Here is a 24,043-nt window from a genome sequence, read left to right as displayed (position 1 = left end):
GTAATAGCACACCAGCTGAAAACTTCTCAAAAGAAGAAAAACAGCTGAGTGAATCGGGGTAGTTTTGTAGTCTTCATTTTTCTTTTTTTGGAGTTTTTTTTTTTTTTTTTTTGGTTTTTCGAGACAGGGTTTCTCTGTTGCCTCTGCCTCCCGAGTGCTGGGATTAAAGGCGTGCGCCACCACAGCCCGGCTGGAGTTTTTTGAAACAGGTTTCTCTGTGTAGACTTGGCCATCCTGGAACTTGTTTTGTAGACCAGACTGGCCTTGAACTCATAGAGATCCGATCCATCTTCTGCCTTCCAGTGCTGGGATTAAAGGTGTGTGCCACCATTGCCCCAGTTCAGTCTTCATTTTTCATCCTAGTTTAGGACTTGAATCACCGTTTGCTAACCACAGTAAGCAGACAAGACTAAGACTAAGTCTGTGGTCTGGTGTGCTTTATGAGGAAAAAATAGCAAATTAACTTTACATATGGGCTTAAGAGTAGAAAATCTACAAACTGAAAAATTTTTTCCCATCTTAAGTTTACCTGTAAAAACATCACAGGACAGTAAACTAGCCACCTGCACACAATATGGGGTATGGGGTTATCACATAAATTCATCAGTCTCCATACTGGCAGACAGGCCTTCACTAGGGTTGATACCCTCAGCATGTCCACTCACCAAATGAGCACAGCTTGTCTTCTGTAGTCTCAGGATGGCCTCAGACTTTCTTGAGAAAATAACATGCTCATCACGCATTTGCAGCCAAGCCCTGAGATTTTATATTTATAGTTGGGTTTCTTTATGCCATTTCTGGGCTGGTTATATCTGTATGGTTCTTAGGCTTGGCAATGTCTACCCAGTAACTGGAGGTTCCTGAAGAGCCTGGGACTGGAAAAGAGCAAGCTTCCCCTCAAAGATTTTATTTGGGGAGGGGCACAAAGGAGGTCTGGGTACTAGTGCAGGTCAGAAGAGGGCACCAGACCCCTTGGACTGCAGTTGCAGGCATCAGGCTGATGTGGGTGCTGGGAACCAAACTCAGGTCTTCTGCAGGCCAAGAAAGACTCTGGGTTCGCTCTCCTGCCCCTGAATTCTTTTTGTTTCTAGAGCTCCAGGACAGTTTTACTGCCAGGAAGAGGGAGCTGGAAAGAGGGAGAATACCACTTGACTAAAAGAGCAGGCAGGAACGGAGGACCTTCCAAGTATCAGGAAAAGCACTTCTGCATAACTGACAGAAGTGGGTAGGCCAAGGGGCATAGGCTCTGGACGTGGCTCTTAGAGACCAGGTCCGTGGAGACAGGGTTTCTCTGAGTCCCGAGTTCTGGGATTCTTAAGGTGTGCATCACCACTGCCCAGCCCAGCTTCAACCTCTTAACAGATGGGATTGCTTAAAATCTGTATCAACACTCAGTTTCAGGTTTAGTTTTGGCTTAATTATTACCCTTTGATGAATGCTACATGACCTACTAATGTTTTGAAGTATTTTGCCTACATACATAAAAAAAGTACAACTGTCTTATAAATACAACCTTTGTCTTATAAGGACAAATCTAAAATAATCTAACAATGCTATTCTCACAGGTATTATTTTTATCTCCTTTTATACCCTCTAAACCCTCTTTCTAAAAGTCCTCTATGAAATGAAAGTTACAATTCTCTGTCTGGAAGTTTCTTTGTATCACATAAGTACTAATTGGTTTGGTGTTCCGTCATTGCTGCCTGTCTCTGCTGAGCGGTCTTCACAAATCTGAGCAGATTGACGATGGCAGCTGGTGTCACTCCAGGTATACGACTAGCAGCCCCAATCTAGGAATTAAAATGACAAAAGAACCAAAGTGAGCTATGGCACATAAAAACACATCAAATTTCCCACGTAGATAGGACTACAGGCAGGTGTCATCACACCTAGCTATTAAAAATTATCTGAGAGCTGGGTGTGATGATGGCCATTAGAAAGCCTTTATTCCCAGCACTCGGGAGGTAGAGGCAGGTGATTCTCTGAGTTCTAGGCCAGCCTGGACTACAGAGCCAGGACTACATTAGTTTAACTAGTTCCACTCCTAGCACCCACAAAGTGACTGGCTCAACCATCTATAACTCCAGTTCCAGGGAACCTGAATCCGATGCTCTCTTCTGACCTCCACAGGCTCCAGACATGCATGTACTGTGCATAGGCACATGTAGGGAAAACATACATATACAACACCCCCCCCCCATATTTTTAAGAAAGAAAATAATGTGGTCTAGATGGCAATTAACACAGATTCACAACTGGTCAACATGCAGAAAATACAACACTTTGGAGTGCTCAGTCCTAAATGAGACATCTGTACCAACACTCTTCCCTCCAAGTTCAGGGATCGTGGAGGAAGAGGGGATGGAAAAATGCTGAGAGTGGATTACTTAAAGGAAGCAGTGTTTTCAGAACACAACAGACAAGGCTTGCCTAAGTTCAAGCCAGGCAAAAATCTCATGATGGAGTGAGGAAGGGGAGGAGGGGAGGAGAGCACAAAGTCCCCCTGTAGCTCAGTTATTGTCTTTTCATAATTACTGGGAGGGAGGGAAAGAATCAGTTTTGTCTTTCGTTTTTGTTTTAGATGAGAAAACATCATGCTTACATTACACTGCTTTGCCTTGGTGGCTGTACAATAAGAGGGTCTGTACCAATGCTTTAGCACAGGGTTAGAATAAAAACCATTTATTTTTAAAGAAAGATTTTCTTTCTAGGTTATTGTCATGTGCATGAATGTTTTTTTGTTTTCTTTTTGAGCCAGTCCTAAAACTCACTCTGTAGACCAGGGTGGCTTCAAACTCACAGAGATCCGCCTGCCTCTGCCTCCCGAGTGCTGGGATTAAAAGGTGTGCACCACCGCTGCCCAGATCATGAGTGTTTTTGAATGTACATAAGTACACCATGTACATGCAGTGCCCTCAGAGGTCAGAAAGGGACATCAAATTCCCTGGAACTTGGGAGCCACCATGGCAACCAAACCAGGGTCCTTTGCAAAGCAGCAAGGACTCTTAGCTATAGAGCCAACACTCCAGCCCCAAGATTAGGTTTCTCAAGATCACTCATGTGACCATTCTAAGTCCAGGATTAAAATAAAGCACTAGCCCTTTCTGGCTTAGCTTCTAACTTGTTTTTCCCCATTGCTTGTTTGCTTACTGTCTGTGGGCGACTCAAGTGTAGCTTCTCTCGAACTTCTTGGGACAACGACACATCCTTGATTGTTAGATAATCTAAATCTTGTGGCAGTTGGAAAGCTTCATCTCGCTGAACCTCCTTTATTTCTTGTAGTTGATACAACAATACTGACTCATAAGTAGCTGGTAAAAAAGAATGAGAATTCTATTATGATATATAACTGTGTTTGTACAGCCCTTTACTATTTACAAACAGCTTTGGCATGCATCACCTCATCAATACTTGATACTCTGAGACAGGTAGGGCAGATAATCTCATGTGTCCCAGGCTAGCCTCAAACTTGCAGTGAAGCTGACCTTGAATTCCTGGATGGTGTCCTTTTTGAGGTGAAGAATCTGAAGGGTATCATGGAGCTGTACTACATATAGTTAAGGGCGACTTTAAACTACTGACTGTCATCCAGCTTCCACTGGCAAAGGGGTAGTAAGCACTACAGGTGTCTGCCATCACGCCCAGCTGAATCTGACTGTGTCAGTGCAAATGTTAAGTCCTAAGGACGGGCTGTTTCTCCAAGAAAATAGTTCTTAGGTTATTTCATTATGAAGCTGTGTGTGGTCCCAGGATGAACCCACGGCCTACACACACCTGACAAACAGGTCTACTGCTCAAGGCAGTCATTTTTACACGTGGGGTTCTTGGTTGGCAAACATAACTTATGCAATTTAGTTAAGGTTTTTATCGAGAAGTAATGTTATAAAGAGAGTTTGGCAATTATTTTATCAAGCATTCTATTCTTAGAAAAATAAAGTCAAACTGGGTGGTGGTGGCGCACGCCTTTAATTCCAGCACTCGGGAGGCAGGCAGGCAGACCTGCGAGGTCAGCCTGAACTACCAAGTAAATTCCAGGACAAGGCCCCAAAGCTACACAGAGAAACCCTCTCTCAAAACAAACAAACAAATAAACTAAAAAATAAAGCTGTCTGGTTTTGGTACTGGTGATTAAGACCAGGCCTCAGGGCATCGTGAATGCTAGGCAAGAAGACACACACTCTACCATTACTAGAGTCATGTCCCTAGCCCCTTTTATATTTTTTAGACATTGTCTTACTGAGTTGGCCAGAAAGATCTTTTACAATCCCTGCCTCAGCTCCCAACTGCTGGGATTACACAGGAATGCTTCACTATACCTGGCATAATCTTATGATTCATACATAGCCCTCAGGGTATAATGTAATGTGACGTGTAGTGACATTTCATTTGTATTTTAATAAATAAAGCTTGCCTGAAGATCAGAGAGTAAAACAGTCCCACTGGTCAGCCTTACAGACCAGGCAGTGGTGGCACACCTTTAATCCCAGTAGCCACACTAGTTTGTTAAAGAAACCAGGTGGTAGTGCACACCTTTAATCCCAGCCCTAGAGAGGAATATAAGATGGGAGGAGACAGCTCTCATACACAGTCTCATTCTGAGACTCCTGGAGGCAGGATTGCCATTTCAGACTGAGGTGGCTGGCTGCTTTGCTTTCCTGACCTTCAGACTAAACCCCAATATCTGCCTCTGGGTTTTCATTAATCGTGCTACAGTGGTGGTTACTACTGATTATCAATTTGACAAGATTTAAAATCACTACAGAAACTTCCCAGCATGCCTGCCAGAATGTTTCCAAAATAGTTTAAATGCAAAGGAAGACCCACCTAAATGCAGGTGGTATCACCCCACTGGCTGTGGCCTTGGACTCAACAAAAAGGAGAGAGGAAGTGAGTGCTGGCATCTCTACTTCCTGACTGTGGATGCGCTCCGATTAACTGCCTCATGTGCAGCAAACCATAGGTCAGCTGCTCTCACTACTATGCCTTTCCCACCAGGATGAACTTTGCCTCCTCAAGTCACGAGCCAAAGCAGACTCATTCGGATGAATAACACTCCAGGTTAATTCTCTGAAGTTTACATGCATAAACCCTTCCTTGAGTGTTATTTTTTTAATAATTTATTTTTATTTTATGTTATTTGGTGTTTTGCCTGCATGTATGGAAGTGTCAGAAGTCCTGGAACTGGAGTTACAGATGGTTGTGATCTGCCATGAGGAGGCTGGGAATTGAACCTGGATCCTCTGGAAGAGCAGCCAGTGCTCTTAAATACTGAGCCGTCTCCTCTCCAAGCCCTCGAGTGGTTTCTTGCCAGTACTCTGTCACAGCAACAAAAGAGTAACTATGTTAATACATGGATAGCTGAGATCTTGCATATGGCCATGGGCACATATATTTTAATATCTCAGATATAAATTGCAAAACAAGAAAGATAATACAACGTGACACTAACTTCTGCCCTCAAGAATTTTGTCTAGGGGCTGGCATGTAGCTCAGTTGGCAAAGGGCTTGTCTGGCATGCTTGTGTCTTTGGGTGACTCTAAATCCTACCAAGCTGACAACTGGTATCAACCATCATCTTCCACCACTGCACAAAACCAGGAACAGTGAGTGGCATATACTGGCAATCCTGGCACTTAGGAGATCTAAGAGCTCATGGTCATCCTCAGCTGCTTAGGAGTTTGGGATGACCTACACTACATGAGACCATATCTCAAACAAACAAATGGGTTATCAAGATGTGAGAGTTAGCCAGTGAGAGGCTAGAGCTAATGGGCCAATCAGCTTATAATTTATGGAGACCTATGTGTGATTTTCTTTGGGGCTAAACAGTCGTGGGTACCGGGCAGGACAGAAACCCAAACAAGCAGGCCTGGCCCCCCTTCATGTTACATCCAGCACTCATATCACACAGTTCACAACTGAAGTCTGTAACTCCAGTTCTAGAGGATTCAACACCCTCTTCTGCCTCCATGAGCACCTACATACATGTGCATACACACACAGAAGCAAACATAAAAATGTAAATAAAAATAAAATTAAAAATGAAAAGGATTAAAAGAAACTTGTAAGGTTGGGATATTAAAGTGGCAACTTGAAAATTACCCATATATGTTGTACTTTAACCCAATGTGGTTTCTTCTAAACCTCAAGTGGGTGCTGGAATTTTTTAGGTACTGGTCTTCACAGAGCAAGAACAGCTATGTCATGGTTGAATTATTTCCTGGAAACAAGTTAATGATAAATGCTTCTGGACTATGCTAACTGGAACCTAATATTTACTGAACAAAGTAAAGCTGTGCACCAAGTTAAAAAAAGGTAATCTAAGCAGCTGTTTCCAGTGCCACCCCCTAAATAGCTAATGAAGCTCTTTAGTAGAGGAGTCATAATGGCGAAATAACGTCTGTACTCTTCTTGTAGGTTGTCACTAGTACGGGGTGACGAGTTTTGTTTTTTCAGATTTCACAAGTTATTTTTAACCATGCGTCTGTGGTGTATGTGTGTGAGTGCAGGTGCCTGTGGATCCCCTTGCAGCTGAAGTTGCAGGTGTGACGTGGGTGCTGGGAACTGAATGAACTCTAGTCCTCTGGAAGAGCAGCATGTGCTCTTAACCACTGAGCCATCTTTCCAGCCCCATCGGGGTTACTTTTTAATTAAATTTAATTTTTTAAAAAAATATTTATTTATTTATTATGTATACAACATTCCTTCCATGTATGCTTGCAAGCCAGAAGAGGGCACCAGATCTCATTACAGATGGCTGTGAGCCACCATGTGGTTGCTGGGAATTGAACTCAGTACCTCTGGAAGAGCAGTCAGTGCTCTTAACCTCTGAGCTATTTCTCCAGTTCCTCAAATTTAATTTTTTAATAATGGGTCATTTGGAAAAATGTTTCTAGAATTTCTGACAGTTTTTTTTTTTTTTTTTGGTTTTTTGAGACAGGGTTTCTCTGTGGTTTTGGAGCCTGTCCTGGAACTAGCTCTGTAGACCAGGCTGGTCTCGAACTCACAGAGATCCACCTGCCTCTGCCTCCCAAGTGCTGGGATTAAAGGCGTGCGCCACCACCGCCCGGCTTCTGACAGGTTTCTTTTCACAATGCAATGGCAGTCAACATATGGCCATTCTACACACACAGCCAAAGCATGGTAAGCTGATAGACCTCTGTGGAATTGAAAGAGAACGCCGACCCTGCAAGGAATGCACCATTCTTACTACCCTGGTAAAGGTCTTTTCCTGTATAAACAGCACTATCAATCAAATTTTCCTACCATTCCCATAATCAGCCTGTTCTGTGCCCTTTTCACTGCTTAGTATCTACAGAGGGCAAACCTGCCAAAACCTAAAGCCAGCGTTATCCTCCGGCATGCATCACTATATTCAGCGAGTAGTTAGACAGGTCTACTGCTCATTCATAATCTGCACATCCAGAAAAGAGAATACAGGCACCGAAGGAAAACAACTCCCCTTTACCTTCTATTTTCAGTCTTCTAGCCAGCTCTCTGTAAGCAGTATACTTCTTCAGGGGCTCGGGGACAGCACTGGCCAGCAACTCCATGTCAACTCCTTCATACTTAAGAACATCTAGAGCACTGCCAATGCAAAGACTTTATCAACATAAGGATCTATACCCTATAAGGCAAACTAAGAACAAAATCCTTGGCATAATACCAAATATTAGAATAATTAAATGAGACTTTTAATTTTTTCCCATGTATAGTGGGCAAATACAGTAGCACCAGGTCAGTCATGGTAGTGAACACTTTTAATCCTAACACTCAGGAGGCAGAAAGATCTGAGTTCAAGACCAGCTTAGTTTACTTAACCATGAGTCAGGGCTATGACCCTGATACAGAATAAAATAAAGAGCATAGCATCTGTAAAATAGGTTATCAAAAAAAAAAAAAAAAAAAGAAAGAAAGAAAAAAAAAGGAAAAAGAACAATTGGGGCTGGAGAGATGGTTCAGTGTTTAGGAACACCGGCTGTTCTTCCAGAGGATCTGGGTTCAATTCCCAGCACCCACATGGTAGCTCACAACTGTATAACTCCAGTTCCAGGGGATCTGACATGCTCACAGCAATGCACATAAAAAAAACAAACAAAACAACAACAACAACAAAAGGAACAATTGATTCTCTCTGGGCGTGGTAACATATGTCTATAATCCTAGCACTCGAGAGGCAGAGGCAGGAGCACTGGGAGTACCAGGCCAGGCTTTGTTATCCAGAAAGTTTGAAGACAGCCTGGGTTACATAAAATCCCAGCTTAAAACTCCCATCCAAAAGTATTGATTTCCTGACTTCCTGACTACATTAGAATTACACTGTTATTAAGGTTTTATGAGGCACTTGTGCACGCGCTCTCTCTCCCTCTCCCTCCCTCTCTGCTTACAAAGAATATCATCTGCTGATCAGGGCTTTGTCACATCCATCTAGAGGATGAGGAAAGTGTTTCACGTCTATGCAGTCTTGGTTAGCATATTATGAATGAGCCGTCCTGCAGGCTAGGGTTCACATATGATCGGTGTCCCTCAGAGGCTCTGGAAGTCAATCTCTATGTCACATTGCTGAGGTACACCCGAGGAAGGACAGTGACCACAGTAACTAGGTCTCTGCTCTTCAGAAGAGGTCAACACTTTATTCTGAAGTCAGTGTTCATGCTACTGAGTTCTCTAGATTCCGGTTTCCCATCTCTCTATATGGTCTCTGAAGAGCAGCACACGCTTTTAACCAGATACCTCTCTAGGCCCTCATGGGTTACTTTCAAATTAAATGCCACCATGAATCGATCTGATGGGTTAGAATACCCTAAAAAAGCATCAGCAGAGTTCAAAGGGAGGGAGCTGCCTAACCTTAGAGTTTCAGCTTCCAAATTTGAAGCCAGATAAAGCTTTTTAAAAAACAAAATATGCGCCGGGCGGTGGTGGCGCACGCCTTTAATCCCAGCATTCCGGAGGCAGAGGTGGGCGGATCTCTGTGAGTTGGAGGCCAGCCTGGTCTACAAGAGCTAGTTCCAGGACAAGCTCCAAAGCTACAGAAAAACCCTGTCTCAAAAACCAATAAATAAATAAAATAAAATACGCAGCCTCAAGTATTTTATTGTAACATAAAATTGATTAATAGAGCTAGTAAACAGATATATTGACGTCAATGGTGACAATGTGGTGTTTCCAAATTTGTAATTTGGAGCCTAATAACTAATATCCTATTATTTTATAAAGAGGTGAGGAGAGTCATAAGGACTAGTGCCCTCAGAAAAGAGGCCACTAGGAGTCTATCTGCCATGAAAGGGCCAAGAGCTTAAAGTAATTGTCAGTCACGAAGAAAGTTTGGGCCACCCACTCTCAAAATAAAACTAAATACAACACAACAAAAACTGGAGCAGGCAACATCCATGAGAGCCGTCACAGAAGGCAAGTGTCGTAAGAGGGAGGGTATCAGTGCCATCATGATGTGCACAATGCACCTCTAAAGTACAGAGCATTACTGATTTGTGCCCTGCTGACTCCCTCTCCTATCTAAAGCACATTTTTTTTTTCAAATGGAGAGAAAACAAAAACCAATACTGAACACCACATTTTGTGTTATTCAAGGTCCCCAGAATTTTTTTTTTTTTTTTTTTTTTTTTTTTTGGTTTTTCGAGACAGGGTTTCTCTGTGGTTTTGGAGCCTGTCCTGGAACTAGCTCTGTAGACCAGGCTGGTCTCGAACTCACAGAGATCCGCCTGCCTCTGCCTCCCAAGTGCTGGGATTAAAGGCGTGCGCCACCACCGCCCGGCCCCAGAATTTATTTTTGTCCTAGCACTTGAGTGTGGGGCAGGATAATCAGGGGTGCAAATTTATTCATCCTAAGCTACCTCAGCTTTTGAGCAAGTTTAAAGCTGGCTTGGACTACATAACACAGACACATGCCCCTTGTTCCTGTAGCAAAAGCGCTCCTCTATGAACGTCCTTTAGTCTCAGAGGCCTTGTAACTAATCTGAGGGAAAGAAAATCTCAGAAGGCATGGTATTTCTTTTCTTTTTTCTTTTTTTTTTTAAATAAGATTTATTTATTATGTATACAGTATTCTGCCTATATATATCCTATAGGCCAGTAGAGGGCACCAGATCTCACTACAGATGGCTGTGAGCCACATGTGGTTGCTGGGAACTGAACTCAGGACCTCTGGAAGAACAGTCAGTGCTCTTAACCCTCTGAGCCATCTCTCCAGCCCTCTTTTTTTTTTTTTAATTTTCGAGACAGGGTTTCTCCGTAGCTTTTTTGGTTCCTGTCCTGGAACTAGCTCTTCTAGACCAGGCTGGCCTCGAACTCACAGAGATCCGTCTGCCTCTGCCTCCCGAGTGCTGGGATTAAAGGCATGCGCCACCACCGCCCGGCTAAGGCATGGTATTTCAAAAAATTTGTAATAAATACAAATAAGAACTTAGAACATGCCGGGCGGTGGTGGCACATGCCTTGAATTCTAGCACTTGGGAGGTAGAAACAGGCAGGATCTCTGTGAGTTTGAGGTCACCCTGGTCTACAAGAGCTAGTTCCAGGACAGCTAGGGCTGTTACACAGAGAAACCCTGTTTTGAAAAACAGAAAAACCACAAAAAAAAAAAAAAAAAAAGAACTTAGAATATATAATACAATGAAAAAAACAAAAAAGAATTTATAATATTATGGGTTTTTTGTTTTGTTTTTTGGTTTCTTTTTTCTTTTTTTTTTTTCGAGACAGGGTTTCTCTGTAAGCTTTGGCTATCTTGGAAGTCACTCTGTAGGTCAGGCTGACCTCGAACTAACAGAGATCCGCCTGCCCCTGCCTCCTGAGTGCTGCGATTACAGGCATGCGTCACCACTACCCAGCAATGTATGTTTTTTTTTTTTTAATTAAATGATTTTCCTTACCATAGACCATGTATTAGATGGAACCACTCTAATTGGTCTGAACCTAGCCAAGAAAATGGGTCCTTCTATTTTTTGGTTTGGAGCTTCTAAAATTGAGGAAGAACAACAAAAGATGGGTACCACAAAGAAATTATACATATACAAAAAGTTAAGAACTGAAGAGATGGCTCAGGGGTTAAGAACACTGACTGCTATTCCAGTGGGCTGGGTTTGATTCCCAGAATCCACAGGGCAGCCCATAACCATCTGTAACTCTAGCTCATGGGACCTGATGCCCTCTTCTGGTTCCCTGGGCACCAGACATGCATATGGTGCACATACATACATGTAGGCAAAACACCTATACATAAAAAATAACTTATAATCATACATGAACGTATTTTATTAAGAAAAAATTTTCACTGTTATGGTGATACATGCTTTTAGCCAAGCACTTGGGAGGCAGAGCTTCTGGGGACTGAATCTAAGGCCTCGCTCATGCTAAGCATGCAGTCTACAAATAAGTTACAAGCCCAGACATACACATTTTACTTTTCTTTTAAAATTTATTTTTGAAGACAGGGTCTTACAGAGCCCAGTTTAGACTGATCTGAAACTCCTGATCCCGTCTCCACCTCCTAACTGCTGAGATTAATGTCAACACGCTCACATACTGATATATATTGAATAAGTAGATAAATTATACTAAAGTTGCTGAGAAGCTAAGAGCAATCTGTATTCATTTAAAATGTGTAGGTAGGGGACCTGTATATGATGTGTCTCTGAAATCTCATTTTTCAGTAAAAACTAAGAAAACCATACCTGACAGGAGGGCTTCTATTAATACTTATAGGAGCTTGTGGAATTAACTTTTTCCACTTGGAGCTTGAAAACTCAATGGATTTCAACACAGACATGCCTTCTTCTAAAGACGACTTCATCCAGGAAGCTCTTTCATATCGCTGCGGGGACACACAGCCAGCGTCCTTATGGGCTAGGTAAGGAAGAGGGAAGAAGTTTTAAAGAACAATAGAATGCAGGGCGGCTGCACACACCCATTATAAGAGCACTTAGAGGAAAGGGAGGGAGACTACAGTAATTCAACTACACAAACCAACAAAAACCCCCAAAAAGCAGTGCAATACCTTACAGGATTTGGTAAAGTTACCTCGGAACGTGAGGCGCATGTCAGCATTATCTGGGCGTAGTGACAAACGGAACTCTACTCTGCTGGTAAACATGCGGTATGGTTCGCTGGTGCCCAGTGTGGTGAGGTCATCAATTAAGACTCCTATGTAGCCTTCTGTACGACTTACAATAAAGGGTGGTTTTCGATTGACTCGAAGACTGGCGTTGATTCCAGCTATCACACCCTATAAGAGGACTGAAATGTTTAAGAGGCCATTATGAACTGAACAAATAGCTATTCTATTTAGCACACAACCTGGAAAACACACACACACACAGGGAAGGAAGAACTGGTGAGCAGGGGTGCACACCTTTAATCCCAGAACTCTGGACGCAGAGGCAGGTGGATCTGAGTTAGAGGCCAGCCTGGTCTACAAATTGAGTTTCAGGACAGCCAGGGCTACACAGAGAAACCCTGTCTCAAAAAAATCAAAACAAACACACAGGGTAGGAAGAAAGCAGGCTCATAAGGAACATAAATGTGATCCACATTCAGAAATAGAACACACGTTAGAATGTAAGATTCATTCTGCAGAGGATTGGGAGTTTGGGGGTGGATAATCTTTATAAACCTACTTGTGGAGACTTCTCTAGCTTCTCTAGCTTGTGTACAAACACACAAAAGATACAATTTACCATTGTGTGATGGTATGAGTAAAACCTCCCTGAGGCTGAATGCTTAGACATCAGGGAGAAGGATTAGAAGGTGTGGCTTAGAAGGTTGGAGGAGGTGTGTCACTGGGGATGGGCTGGAGGTTTCAAAAGCCAAAGCAAGCCCAGTATCTCTCTCTTCCTGCTGCCTGTGGATCTAGTTATAGAACCCTCAGCTATTTCTATAGCACTGTCTGCCTGCATGCCACTATGTTCTTCCCCATGATGAGAATAGACTAAGCCTTTGAAACTGTAAACCAGCCCAGATTAAATGCTTTCTTTTATAAGATGCTGTGGTCATGGTGTCTCTTCACAGCAACAGAACAGTGACCAAGACAGCTGTAAAGAATATTACGGAAGGTTGGAAAGGTGTCATAAAACGTCTACCTCTGAAGCATAAAGACCTCAATTTGATAACAGTCTCATGAAAAGGCCGAGCAGAGTGGAACAGACCTATGATCTCAGCTCTAAGAAGGAAGAGACTCACTGGTTAGTCAGTTTAGCCTAACTGGTGAGTGTAATGAGAGATTCTGTCTCAAAAAATAAGGTGGAGGGATTGGGTCAAGATGTTAAGAGTGTATACTGTGCTCTACAAGAGCTAGTTCCAGGACAGGCTCCAAAGCTACCATGAAACCTTGTCTCAAAACAAAAACAAACCAAAAAAAAAAAAAAAAAAAAGAGTGTATACTGCTCTTGCAGAGAACTCAAGTTTGGTTTACTGTACCCATGGTGGGCAACTCCAGCTCCAGAGAATCCCTCTTCTGGCATTCTCTGGCATCTCAGTCATGTGCACATACCCCTTCCCATACATAATAATAGGAAAAACAAAGCAAAACAAAACACGGAGCTAGAGAAATGGCTTGGCAGTTAAGGCTGCTCTTCCACAGGCCCCGAATTTGATTCCTAGCATCCACATGGTGGCGCCAATCATTTGCATTCTAGATTCACGGGACCTAATGCCCTCTTCTGCCCCCATAGGTATTAGGCACACACATGGTACACAGACATACATGCAGACACAACACTCATATACATTAAAAAAAAAAAAGGTGAAGAACAATTGAGAAAGATATCTAATGCTGATTTCTGGCCTCAAGATGCACAGTGTGCACACATACACAACACAGAAAGACAAAATAGTAACAACAACAACATAATTTTCAGAAATCTTAAAAGAATTAAATGTTCTTCTTATCATACTTTAGAAGCAATTCCATAATTTTTCCCCCTCAATACCCTAGCAGATCTAGGGACTCAGAAACTAACTGTACATACTTTCAAAATGATGCCCGACATGCTGGGCACCATGCACATGTCTGTAGTCCCAACACTAGGGAGGCAAAGCAGACCTGTAATCTCAGCACTTGCAAAGTGAGAGTGGGACTGGACTTTCAAGGCCAGCCTTGGATACACAGCAAGTCTGAGGCCAATCTGGGCTCATGAGTCTCTATTTGAAAAAATAAAATAAAAGATCAGCCTGGGCTTCATAGCAAGACCCTATTTCAAAACCAAAACAAGTGCATTATATATAGCAGCTATAAACAGCTATATCCTCTTAGCCTGAAATACTGTTGTATCTAAGATCTGTATAATGAAATGGTCTCTTTTGGTTTATAGCAACATCTGAATAAATCCTTTCTTTCTTTTTTAAGGATTTATTTGTTTCTTATGTATACAGTGTTCTGCCTGTATGCTAGAAGAGGGCACTAGATCTCATTATAGACGGCTGTGAGCCACAAAGTGGTTGCTGGGAACGGAACTCAAAATCTCTATGCATTTAATCTCTAAGCCATCTCTCTAGCCCCATGAATAAATTCTTACCTGGAGCTTGACATGGTAGAGCACACCTTTAATCCTAGCACTTGGGAAGCAGCGGCAGGTGGATCTCTGTGAGTTTGAAGCCAGCCTGGTCTATATAGTGAGTTTAAGGACAGCTAAAACAACCTAGAGAGACCTTGTCTTAAGAAAAGCAAAACAAAACAAATCTTACCTGAGCTGCAGCTTCCTCATAGCCAGTGGTTCCATTTATCTGCCCAGCAAAGAACAACCGCTGAACCAAATGTGTCTCAAGAGAAGGACTGATCTGGCGGGGATCTAAATAATCATACTGAACACCATAGCCTGGACAAAGAACAAGTGCACAAGGTAAGCCAAAATTGCTGCACTGCCTCCAAGAGGAACTACAAAGTCTATCAGACTACGGGAAATGTATACACGCCGGGTTTCATCTATTAATATAGACTTTGACAGAGGTTCTTGCTATGTAGCCACACACAGCCTCAAACTTGAAGGAACCTTCCTGTTTTAGCTTCCCAAGTGTTAGTGTTAGGATTACAGATGTGTGTCACCATGTCCAGCTTGGGCTTATTTTATGGAACACTAAGCAACAATGGAAGAAGACCACCTGACTGCTTACTGAAGTAGACCTGTGACCTTCTTTACCTGGATGAACCATTTTGGCTTTCTCCAGGCCTCTGATGCACGCTATCATTTTCTCTTGTAACTCGGCTGGCAGTGTAACAGATAACCCTTGTGGGTAGATAAGGTCAGAATCCATTCCTTCCGGTTCCAACCAAACCTGATGTACACGGTTTGGAAAACGTAAAACCTTAGATTCAATGGAGGGACAGTATCTAGAATAAGACATTGAAATTTAAAGTAAATTCAATGACAAAAAAGTTTACCTCATTCCTTAAAGAGACTGAGCACTGCCTTCTAGTCCTTACCGGGGTCCTCTTGTAGTCTCCTTAACGTGACTGTTCAGGTGCAGGTTCTCAAGGACAATCTCATCCACTCTGGGGTTGGTGTGAGTCAAGTAACATGGCAGTTGATCTTCTGGCTAGAAAACAGAAACCACATACAACACAGATTTCACTGCTTGTCTGTTTGAGACAGGGTCTCTAGTAGCCTAGACTGGCCTTGAACACTCCGTGCAGAGAAGCTTCTACCTACTTCCTGACAGCTGTGATTGCAGGGGCACCACAGCTGGTATATAACATTAATTTGCTGCTGCTTCTTTCTCTTTGTTTCTTTTTTCTTTGGTTTTTCGAGACAGGGTTTCTCTGTAGCTTTGGAGCCTGTCCTGGAACATACTCTGTAGACCAGTCTGGCCTCAAACTCACAGAGATCTGTCTGCCTCTGCCTCCAGAGTGCTGGGATTAAAGGTGTGCACCACTACTGCCTAGCTATTTTGCTTCTTTACTTACTGATTTGCCTCTTATTCAAATAAAACCTACACAATACTGACTTACTTTAGCACACATTAAATTTGTGCATAACTAAGTATTCCTGCCAAAAATAAGCACAACTTATGCTGTTGTTGAACCTAAATTTAAGCAAGTTTCTAAATCTAATTATCAGTTTCGGAAAAGAAGGTAGAGGAAACAGACAAATCTAAAATATGCTAAGTTCTGGGGGTGGGGGATGGCTTAACTTCTTTTATACATAAACACTAGGGGTGCTGCCAGAAAATGGTAGCACACACCTTTAACCCAGCACTCAGGAGGCAGAGGCAGGCGGATCTCTGTGAGTTTGAGGCTAGCCTGATCTACAAGAGCTAGTTCCAGGACAGATAAACCCTGTCTCGAACCCTCCCCCTCAAAAAACTCAAACAAACAAGCAAGAACAACCCAAAAAACAAAAACACAATGCAGAAAGTGTTGGGCCATCTAGATGGACCAGCAGGTTAAGGCACTTGCTGCCAGGCCTGCTCACCTGACTGCAATCTCTAGGACCCATGTGGCAGGACAGAACCAAATCCTAAAAGTTGTCATCTGACTTCCACGAGCATGCATATCATGCAAACAAATACAAAGAAATTTACAAATAAATATCAAAACAAACAAACAAACCCAACTGTACAGAGCCAGAGCAGGATGAGGACGACTCTGGACAACACAGGGAAATGGGGAGACTCTGATGGGGCCGCCTATTAGATAACAGCACTGCTCAGTCCTCGATCTCAACACTGCTCTGCGTTTATAAAAAAGGATGTCTGTCTAGTTGAGGTTCAGATTGAATTCTCTAGAGAGAAAGGCTCACAATCTCTGCCATTTACTGTTGCATGCTCCATAAAACAAAATGTGTTTTACTGTACTATAACAATAAATATGCACAACTTTATGGGGAGGTGATATGGCAAAATAACGACCATGAGTGGCTTTCAAACAAACATTTAGCCGGGCGATGGTGGCGCACGCCTTTAATCCCAGTACTCGGGAGGCAGAGGCAGGTGGATCTCTGTGAGTTCGAGGCCAGCCTGGTCTAGAAGAGCTAGTTCCAGGACAGGAACCAAAAAAGCTACGGAGAAACCCTGCCTCGAAAAACCAAAACAAACAAACAAACAAAACAAAAAACAAAAAAACCCATACATTTAGGCAGAGTTGATACACTTAAAATAAAAATAGAAGTTTGTTATAACAGCCTTGTCGCCTCCCCCCACCCCCCAGATGGGTTTCTCTGTGTTAACAACTCTGGGTGTCCTGGAATTCAAAGAGATCTGCCTGCCTGTGCCTCCCAAGTACTGGAATTAAAGGCAGCTTGACAGTCTTGTATTTTATTACAATTTTGTACATGTGCTTACATATGTATATGTGTGCATAAATGCATGCCACAGCATGTGTGGAGGTTAGCCTGTCCTGGAACTAGCTCTTTTAGACCAGGCTGGTCTCGAACTCACAGAGATCCGCCTGCCTCTCGAGTGCTGGGATTAAAGGTGTGCGCCACCACCACCTGGCCAGAGAACAACTCTTGGGAGTGGGTTTGTCTCTCCACCATGTGCGTCCTGAGGACTGAGTCCAGGTCTCCAGGCTTGGCGGCAGGAACTTCTACCTGCTGAGTCATCTCCCTAGCCTCAGTCTCAGTTTTTCGTTTCTCTCTCTCTCTCTCTCTCTCTCTCTCTCTCTCTCTCTCTCTCTCTCTCTCTCTCTCTCTCTCTCTCTCTCTCTCTCTCTCTCTGTTTTCTGAGACAGGGTTTCACTGTAGTTTTAGAGCCTAGCCTGGAACTAGCTCTTGTAGACCAGGCTGACATCAAACTCACAGAGATCCACCTGCCTCTGCCTCCTGAGTGCTGGGATTAAAGGCGTGCGCCACCACCGCCCCGCGTGTTTTTCTATTTTGTAAATCTGAAATTGTTTTAAAAAGGTTAGTGTATGTGGTGATTTCTATGACAACGATCCCCACAGGGCCATATATTTGAAAACTTGGTCACCAGTTGTTGGGACTTTTGGGAAGGATTAGGAAGTATGGCCTTGTTGGAGGAGGTGTGTCACTGGGGGTGGGCTTGCGGTTTCAAGACTAGGGCCATTCCCAGCTAGTTTTCTCTCTCTGCCTCAGGCTTGTTGGATCACAACTTAAGCTCTAACCTGTCCAGCGCTATATCTGCTGCCATGCTCCCTGCTGTGATGGTCACAGACTCACCTTCTGAACCTGTAAAGCCCCAATGAACTCTTCTGTAGGTGCCTTGGTCATATCTTACCACAGCAATAGAAAAGTAACCAAGGCAGTACACAAAGTAAGTTATGTAGAAGTAAAGACACAAGAATGTATAGAAAAAAAATCCAACTGCTAATCAGCTAACGCTTTCATTTTTTTCACATTTTTATTCACTGCTATGTGTGCATGATGTGTATGCATGGGCACACATGCCGCTGCACTCAGGTGCACATCAGAGGACAACTTTCTGGAGTCAGTTCTCTCTCACCACCTTTACAAGGTTTCCAGGGACTTTTATCTGCAGAGCCACCTCACTGGCCTTAGCTAATATTTTTAAAGATTCTTTTAAACTCTAAGCAATAGTGATATAAACTGTCACCAGAAGAAGCTGCGAGTGGTAAGTAGGACTGTCACAAATTCTAAGGCCAGCACAGGCTACAGTGAGTTCTAGAGCACATATATTGTGAGAAACCAACCCTGTCTCAAAAACAAAACAAATCAGAACAAAACAGAAAGAGAAAGAAAGATGTAGGGGACTGGAGGGATGGTTCAGTAGTTAAGAATGCCAACTGTAGCCAGATGGTGGTGGCGCACGCCTTTAATCCCAGCACTCGGGAGGCAGAGGCAGGCGGATCTCTGTGAGTTCGAGGCCAGCCTGGTCTACAAGAGCTAGTTCCAGGACAGGAACCAAAAGCTACAGAGAAACCCTGTCTCGAAAATTCAAAAAAAAAAAAAAAGAATGCCAGCTGTACTGGGCAGTGGTAGCACTTGAGAGGCAGGCGGACCTCTGTGAGTTTCTAGTGAGGTTAGCCTAGTCTAGGACAGTCAAGGCTCCACAAAGAAGCCCAGCCTCAAAAAAAAGAAAAAAAAAAGAGAGAGAAAGAGAAAGGGAGGGAGGGAGGGGAGGGAGGGAGGAAAGATGGGACTGGTTCAGTAGTTAAGAACAGTTGCTTTCCAACGGACATGGTTTGATATCCAGCACCCATGCAGTAGCTCAAAACTCTCTGTAATTATAGTTCTGTGGAATCCAACATCTCTTGCTAATCTCCTTGGGTACCAGACATTCACATGGGCACAGGCATAAATAAAGGCAAAACATTCATACACATAAAAGAGAGCAAAAAATAGGAGGTGCAGGAGAGATGACTCAGTAGTTAAAAATGCTTGCTGCTCTTCTAGAGGCTCAGAGTTCAGTTCCTAGCACCCAGAATGGGCAGTTCACAATCTCTTGTAATTCTAGTTCCAAGGGGTTCCAATACTTTGTTCTGGCCTCCACAGGCAATACATACCTCACACTGATACATACACATAAATAAAAACAAAATGAAATTAAAAAAATAAAAGCAAAAGAAGCTGGGTGGTGGTGCACACCTTTAATCCCAGCACTCAGGAGGCAGAGGCAGGTGGATCTTTGTGAGTTTGAGGCCAGCGTGGTCTACTGAGTGAGTTTCAGGACAAGTTCCAAAACTACACTTTCTCAGAAACCCAAAATAAATAAGTAAATAAATAAATAAAAGCAAATGATGAGAAAGATAGATGGTTAGGATACCTCTGCTATCAATAGCCAGCATCAGCTATCAAACTGGGTCGTCATAAACCATCTTACCTTGATCCACACCGTTTCATTGAGAAAGCTGAATGGGATGGATGGATTATCTGGTGTGTGCTTGTTTAGAATGTTGAAATTAATGGAATCTTTGGCAAGTCGGGGTGGAGTCCCAGTCTTCAGTCTTCCTACCACAAATCCCAACTTCTCCAGAGTCTGAGCCAACCCTATCGAGGGTTGATCCCCCAAACGTCCTGCAGGATGCATCTCCAATCCAATTATGACCATGCCTCTCAGAAATGTCCCCGTTGTCAGAATTACACTCTCTGCATCAACTGTACTTCCATCTGCTAAATGAGCAGAAAACAATAAAACCAGTAAACTACTAGAACAAGACAGATCTGAATACTTTCTATCAGAATCACAGAAAAACTTCTTGCCCCTAGAAACGTGAGGCAGTTCAGCCACGCTAGCTGAATCAGTGAGTTCAGGATCAGCGAGAGACACTTGCTCCCAAAGCAAGCAATGCAGGAGCTTGGCAAGAAAGCACTTGCCATGAAGCCTGATGACCTGAGCTTGATCCCTGGAGCACACGTGGTGGAAGGAGAGAGTTGTCTCCTACAAGCTGTTCTCTGACTTCCATGAGTGTGCCAGACATGTGTCTCCACAGACAGAAAAATAAATGTGTGGAAGACACTTAACGCTGACCTCTGGCCACTACGCACATGTACACGTACCTGGATGCACGTGGGCGTGCGAGCACACGCGCACGCACACACACACACGCACGTGCAACACAAACACACACACAAAATATATGTAATGAATTTAAGAAGTGTGGTAGGGAAAACATGATATATCATTACCAATTCACATATTCCTAAAATCAGCTTGGCAGTGGTGGTGCACGTCTTTACCCAGCATTTGGGAGGTAGAGGCAAGCGTATCTCTACAAGTTGGAGCCCAGCCTGATCTACAGAGCAAGTTCCAGGACAGTCAGGGCTACATAGAGAAACCCTGTCTTGAAAAACCAAAAACAAACAAACAACACCAACCCCCAACCAACCAAAAACCAACGCCCCAAAAGCAGTAAATGCATGTTCCTAAGATCACATGGGCACAGTGTAGTTATGAAGGTTCATTTAGAAAATTATTGGCTAGAAAGAAGGATCAGCAGTTAAGAGCAATGGTTGCTCTTGCAAAAGAACTAGATTTAATTCCCAGGACACTCATGGAAGTTCACAACTGTCCATAACTCCAATTCTAGGGGATCAATTGCCCTCTTCTGGCTTCTGCAGGAATCAGGCATACACACATTGTACACAAATACATGGAGACAATCATCCATACACACAAAATAAATATTTTAAAAAGGGAAAATTAGCTGATTTTAGACTTCTGGCTAAATGTGACATGATTTCTTCATCTTTCTGAAACTGTCAGAAACTTAAAGGAATAAAAAAATGTATAAAACAGGCCTGTAGAGCATTTTCTCAACTGGTGAAAAAAGTGGGAGGGCCCAGCCCATTGTGAACGGTGCTACCTCTGGGTGCCATAAAAAGCAGGCTGAGCAAACCCTGGGGAAAAGGCAGTAATCAGCACCCTTCCATGGTCTCTGCATCAGCTCCTGCCTCCAGGTTCTCGCCCTGTTTGAGTTCCTGTCCTGACTTCCCTCAATGACTGCCTATGAACATGAAAGCTAAACCACATAAACCCTTTCTTCCCCAGCATGCCTTTGGTTACGGCGTCTCGTCATAGCAGCAGTAACTCTAACTAAGATAGGAATGCAGGGCCAGGTGTACAGCTCAGTGGGGAGAAGGTAATTTGACATGAATTAGAATCGCAGCATGTAAGAGGCAGAGTTAGCATCCAGGCATTTATACGGGCCTGCTCTCAGGGACCTAGTAGGACACGTCATCAACAGCAGCCGAGATGTTCCACTACAGCTATGGCAGACACCAAGTAGAGCACTCTCCTTATGCGCCTGTGCAGGGCCAACTCCTCCCGCCCCTCGCTCTCTTTCCTTCTGCCCTCACTCCAGAGGATGCCTCTGCACCTCCCCCCAGTAAATCTCCAGAGTGAGGGGTGTAACTAGGTGGTGTCCCTGGCTCCAACCCACCAAGGTCACCTTCCCTCCTGAGTGAAACTTCCACAGTAAAGGTTGGTGAGTCTGAAGTTTCTCAAAGCCATTCTCTGCTACACTGTTGGAGCCCAGCCCAGGATGTACGGGGGGGGGGGGGGGGGGGGGGGGAGGGATAGTAAAAAGAAGGGGACATGTTGAGGTGGCTCAGTGGGTAATGAAGCTTGCTGCCAAGCCCAGTGGCCTGAATTCCATTCCTGGTACCCACATGTTGAGAGTAGGGACTCAACTCTCAAAAGCTGTCCTCTAACTCATACACACGCACGTCACACACAAAATAACAAATTTATGACAGATGAACCCGGCTAAAAGATAAAGCTATGCAGGCTCTGGAGTCTTACGCTAAAACAATCCCTATGAACCCGGAATTGGGCTGAGACTCATTGAAATGGATCATTACACTCATGGGTCAAAACGAAGAGACAGACGGCTGTTTCTGTAATTTCCCTTATCCGGGCAGAGAAAACAAGAATTTCCCGGCATAGGAAAAACATCTTCATACTCTTCTCTGAAGCACATGTCTCACAGGGTCTGTTTGCCGGGATGAGCATTATTAGCCAGTACATACCCAAAATAACACCGCTGACCCGGCACTTCCCAGCATATCCAGGCTCTGCTTCCGTAAGAACTAGATCTTCTACAGCTCCCTCCTGAACAGTGAGCAGGGGCGTATTTAGGATTTCCTTCTGTCAAGAGAGACCGCTAGTTGAAAGAGCAGCCGGAGAGACCCACAGTCCTTCCTGTCCTCATCTCCGTTCACCTCCGCTCACCTGCATGTTCTGTTTATAAAGCTTCCGATCAATTTGCGCTCTCAGCCCCCACACAGCAGGGCCCTTACGCCGGTTTAATACTTTATAATGTATACCAGACTGGTCACAGATCCGCGAACACAAGCCATCCAAAGCATCTACTTCCCTCATCAAATGCCCCTTTCCGATGCCACCAAAGGAAGGATTACAGGACATCTGACCTAAAGAGAATGGACACAGTCATGGTAAATAAACGAGTACCTTGTACATATTATTTAATAAAGAGTTGCTCCTATAGTAATTTCGTAAATTATTCATTTACGAAAAATCTTTTTCCTCTAACTTCAAAGAGAGGAGGGAGTAGCGGAGGGTGGGTGACTCATTCCCACTGTGTTCCTACGGACTGAACCTTCTGAGGCAGTCATTCTTCTTCCTGGAAGCCAAGGAACTCTTGATACTGTACCAAATTTCCTTAAAACAACCATTTTGTCTAGGTGTGATGGGGTACACTTTAAATCCCAGCACTCTGGAGGCTGAGATGGATGGATCACTGTGAGTTCCAAGCCAGATTGGTCTACATAGCAAGTTTCAGACCAGTCAGGCACTGAGACCCTGTCACAAAAAATAACAACAGGCCCCAATCATTTCGTTCCAAATTAGGGCTGCTTTTATTAAACTCATTTATCACAATTATTAATAGGCTTCTGAAATGTTCTTAAATATATATTACTGAGTTGACAGAATAAAGGTCTTGCACGACTGTGTGCATATGCATTGTGCTGAAGCGACAAAGTGTAGTTCTACGTTTAAAGAAACATTACTTGCAAGAACCAAGAAACGCGATCACTCTAATGTTCGTCAAGTGACAAGAGATAAAGAGGTGGCGCGTACGCGACCCCGCGAACCAGCAAGTCTTAGGCACGACTCAATGGCGCCGTTGGTCACAAGGGCTTGACTAGCTCTCGGTAAGCGCACTATGTCTCTTAATCGAGCGGGCGTGAAAATGTCACTCACTCTGTCTTTGAGGTGAAGATCCGGGAAGGTTAACCCAGCAACCTAGCGCGCTTTCCAGTCCTCCGCTCCCGCACCCCGCGAACCCACCGCTCTTGCCCACCTCAACCCTGCCCGCGCTCGGTCCGCGGCAGAGTCCCCGCCGCGCACCACCGTCCGAGGCCACGGGCTGCTCACCGATCGTGTCCACGCGGTGAGTGAGGAGCAGAGTCCGCGAGCCACAGCGAGCAGCGGCGGCGGCCGCCTCGGTGCCCGCGTGCCCCCCTCCGATCACGACCACATCGAAGTGCGCGCTGCACGGAGCGGCGCTGTCGCTGCGGACGCGACACGAGGGCAGGCGTTTGCCGAGGGACGCCGCGGCCCAGCGGCCACGGTCTCGGAGGAGGAACATGCCGAGGGCTGACAGAGAACCCGAAACAACCGAGAGAGTGGAAGCCCACAGGGCGCCGCCACCTTGCCC

General features: G+C 44.1%; 1 protein-coding gene across 1 annotated transcript; it reads right to left on the bottom strand.

Annotated features, from left to right (window-relative positions):
• Positions 1-191: 191 nt before the first annotated feature.
• Mto1 (mitochondrial tRNA translation optimization 1) lies at positions 192-24,043 on the bottom strand. Its single transcript, XM_057768751.1, has 12 exons — positions 23,761-24,043; positions 22,594-22,793; positions 22,392-22,509; positions 19,744-20,033; positions 15,431-15,543; positions 15,147-15,337; positions 14,695-14,825; positions 12,034-12,238; positions 11,688-11,859; positions 7,469-7,587; positions 3,151-3,311; positions 192-1,790 (listed from the first exon to the last, which is right to left on the bottom strand). Exons 1-12 carry the CDS (start codon positions 23,972-23,974, stop codon positions 1,674-1,676), a joined length of 2,031 nt encoding a protein of 676 aa, XP_057624734.1. The 5' UTR covers positions 23,975-24,043; the 3' UTR covers positions 192-1,673.

The sequence above is a fragment of the Chionomys nivalis genome, chromosome 4, assembly GCF_950005125.1.
Source record: "Chionomys nivalis chromosome 4, mChiNiv1.1, whole genome shotgun sequence".
In the NCBI taxonomy this organism is placed as follows: domain Eukaryota; kingdom Metazoa; phylum Chordata; class Mammalia; order Rodentia; family Cricetidae; genus Chionomys; species Chionomys nivalis.
The sequence above is the reverse complement of the archived record's forward strand: the minus strand, read 5'-3'. Positions and strand labels throughout refer to the sequence as shown.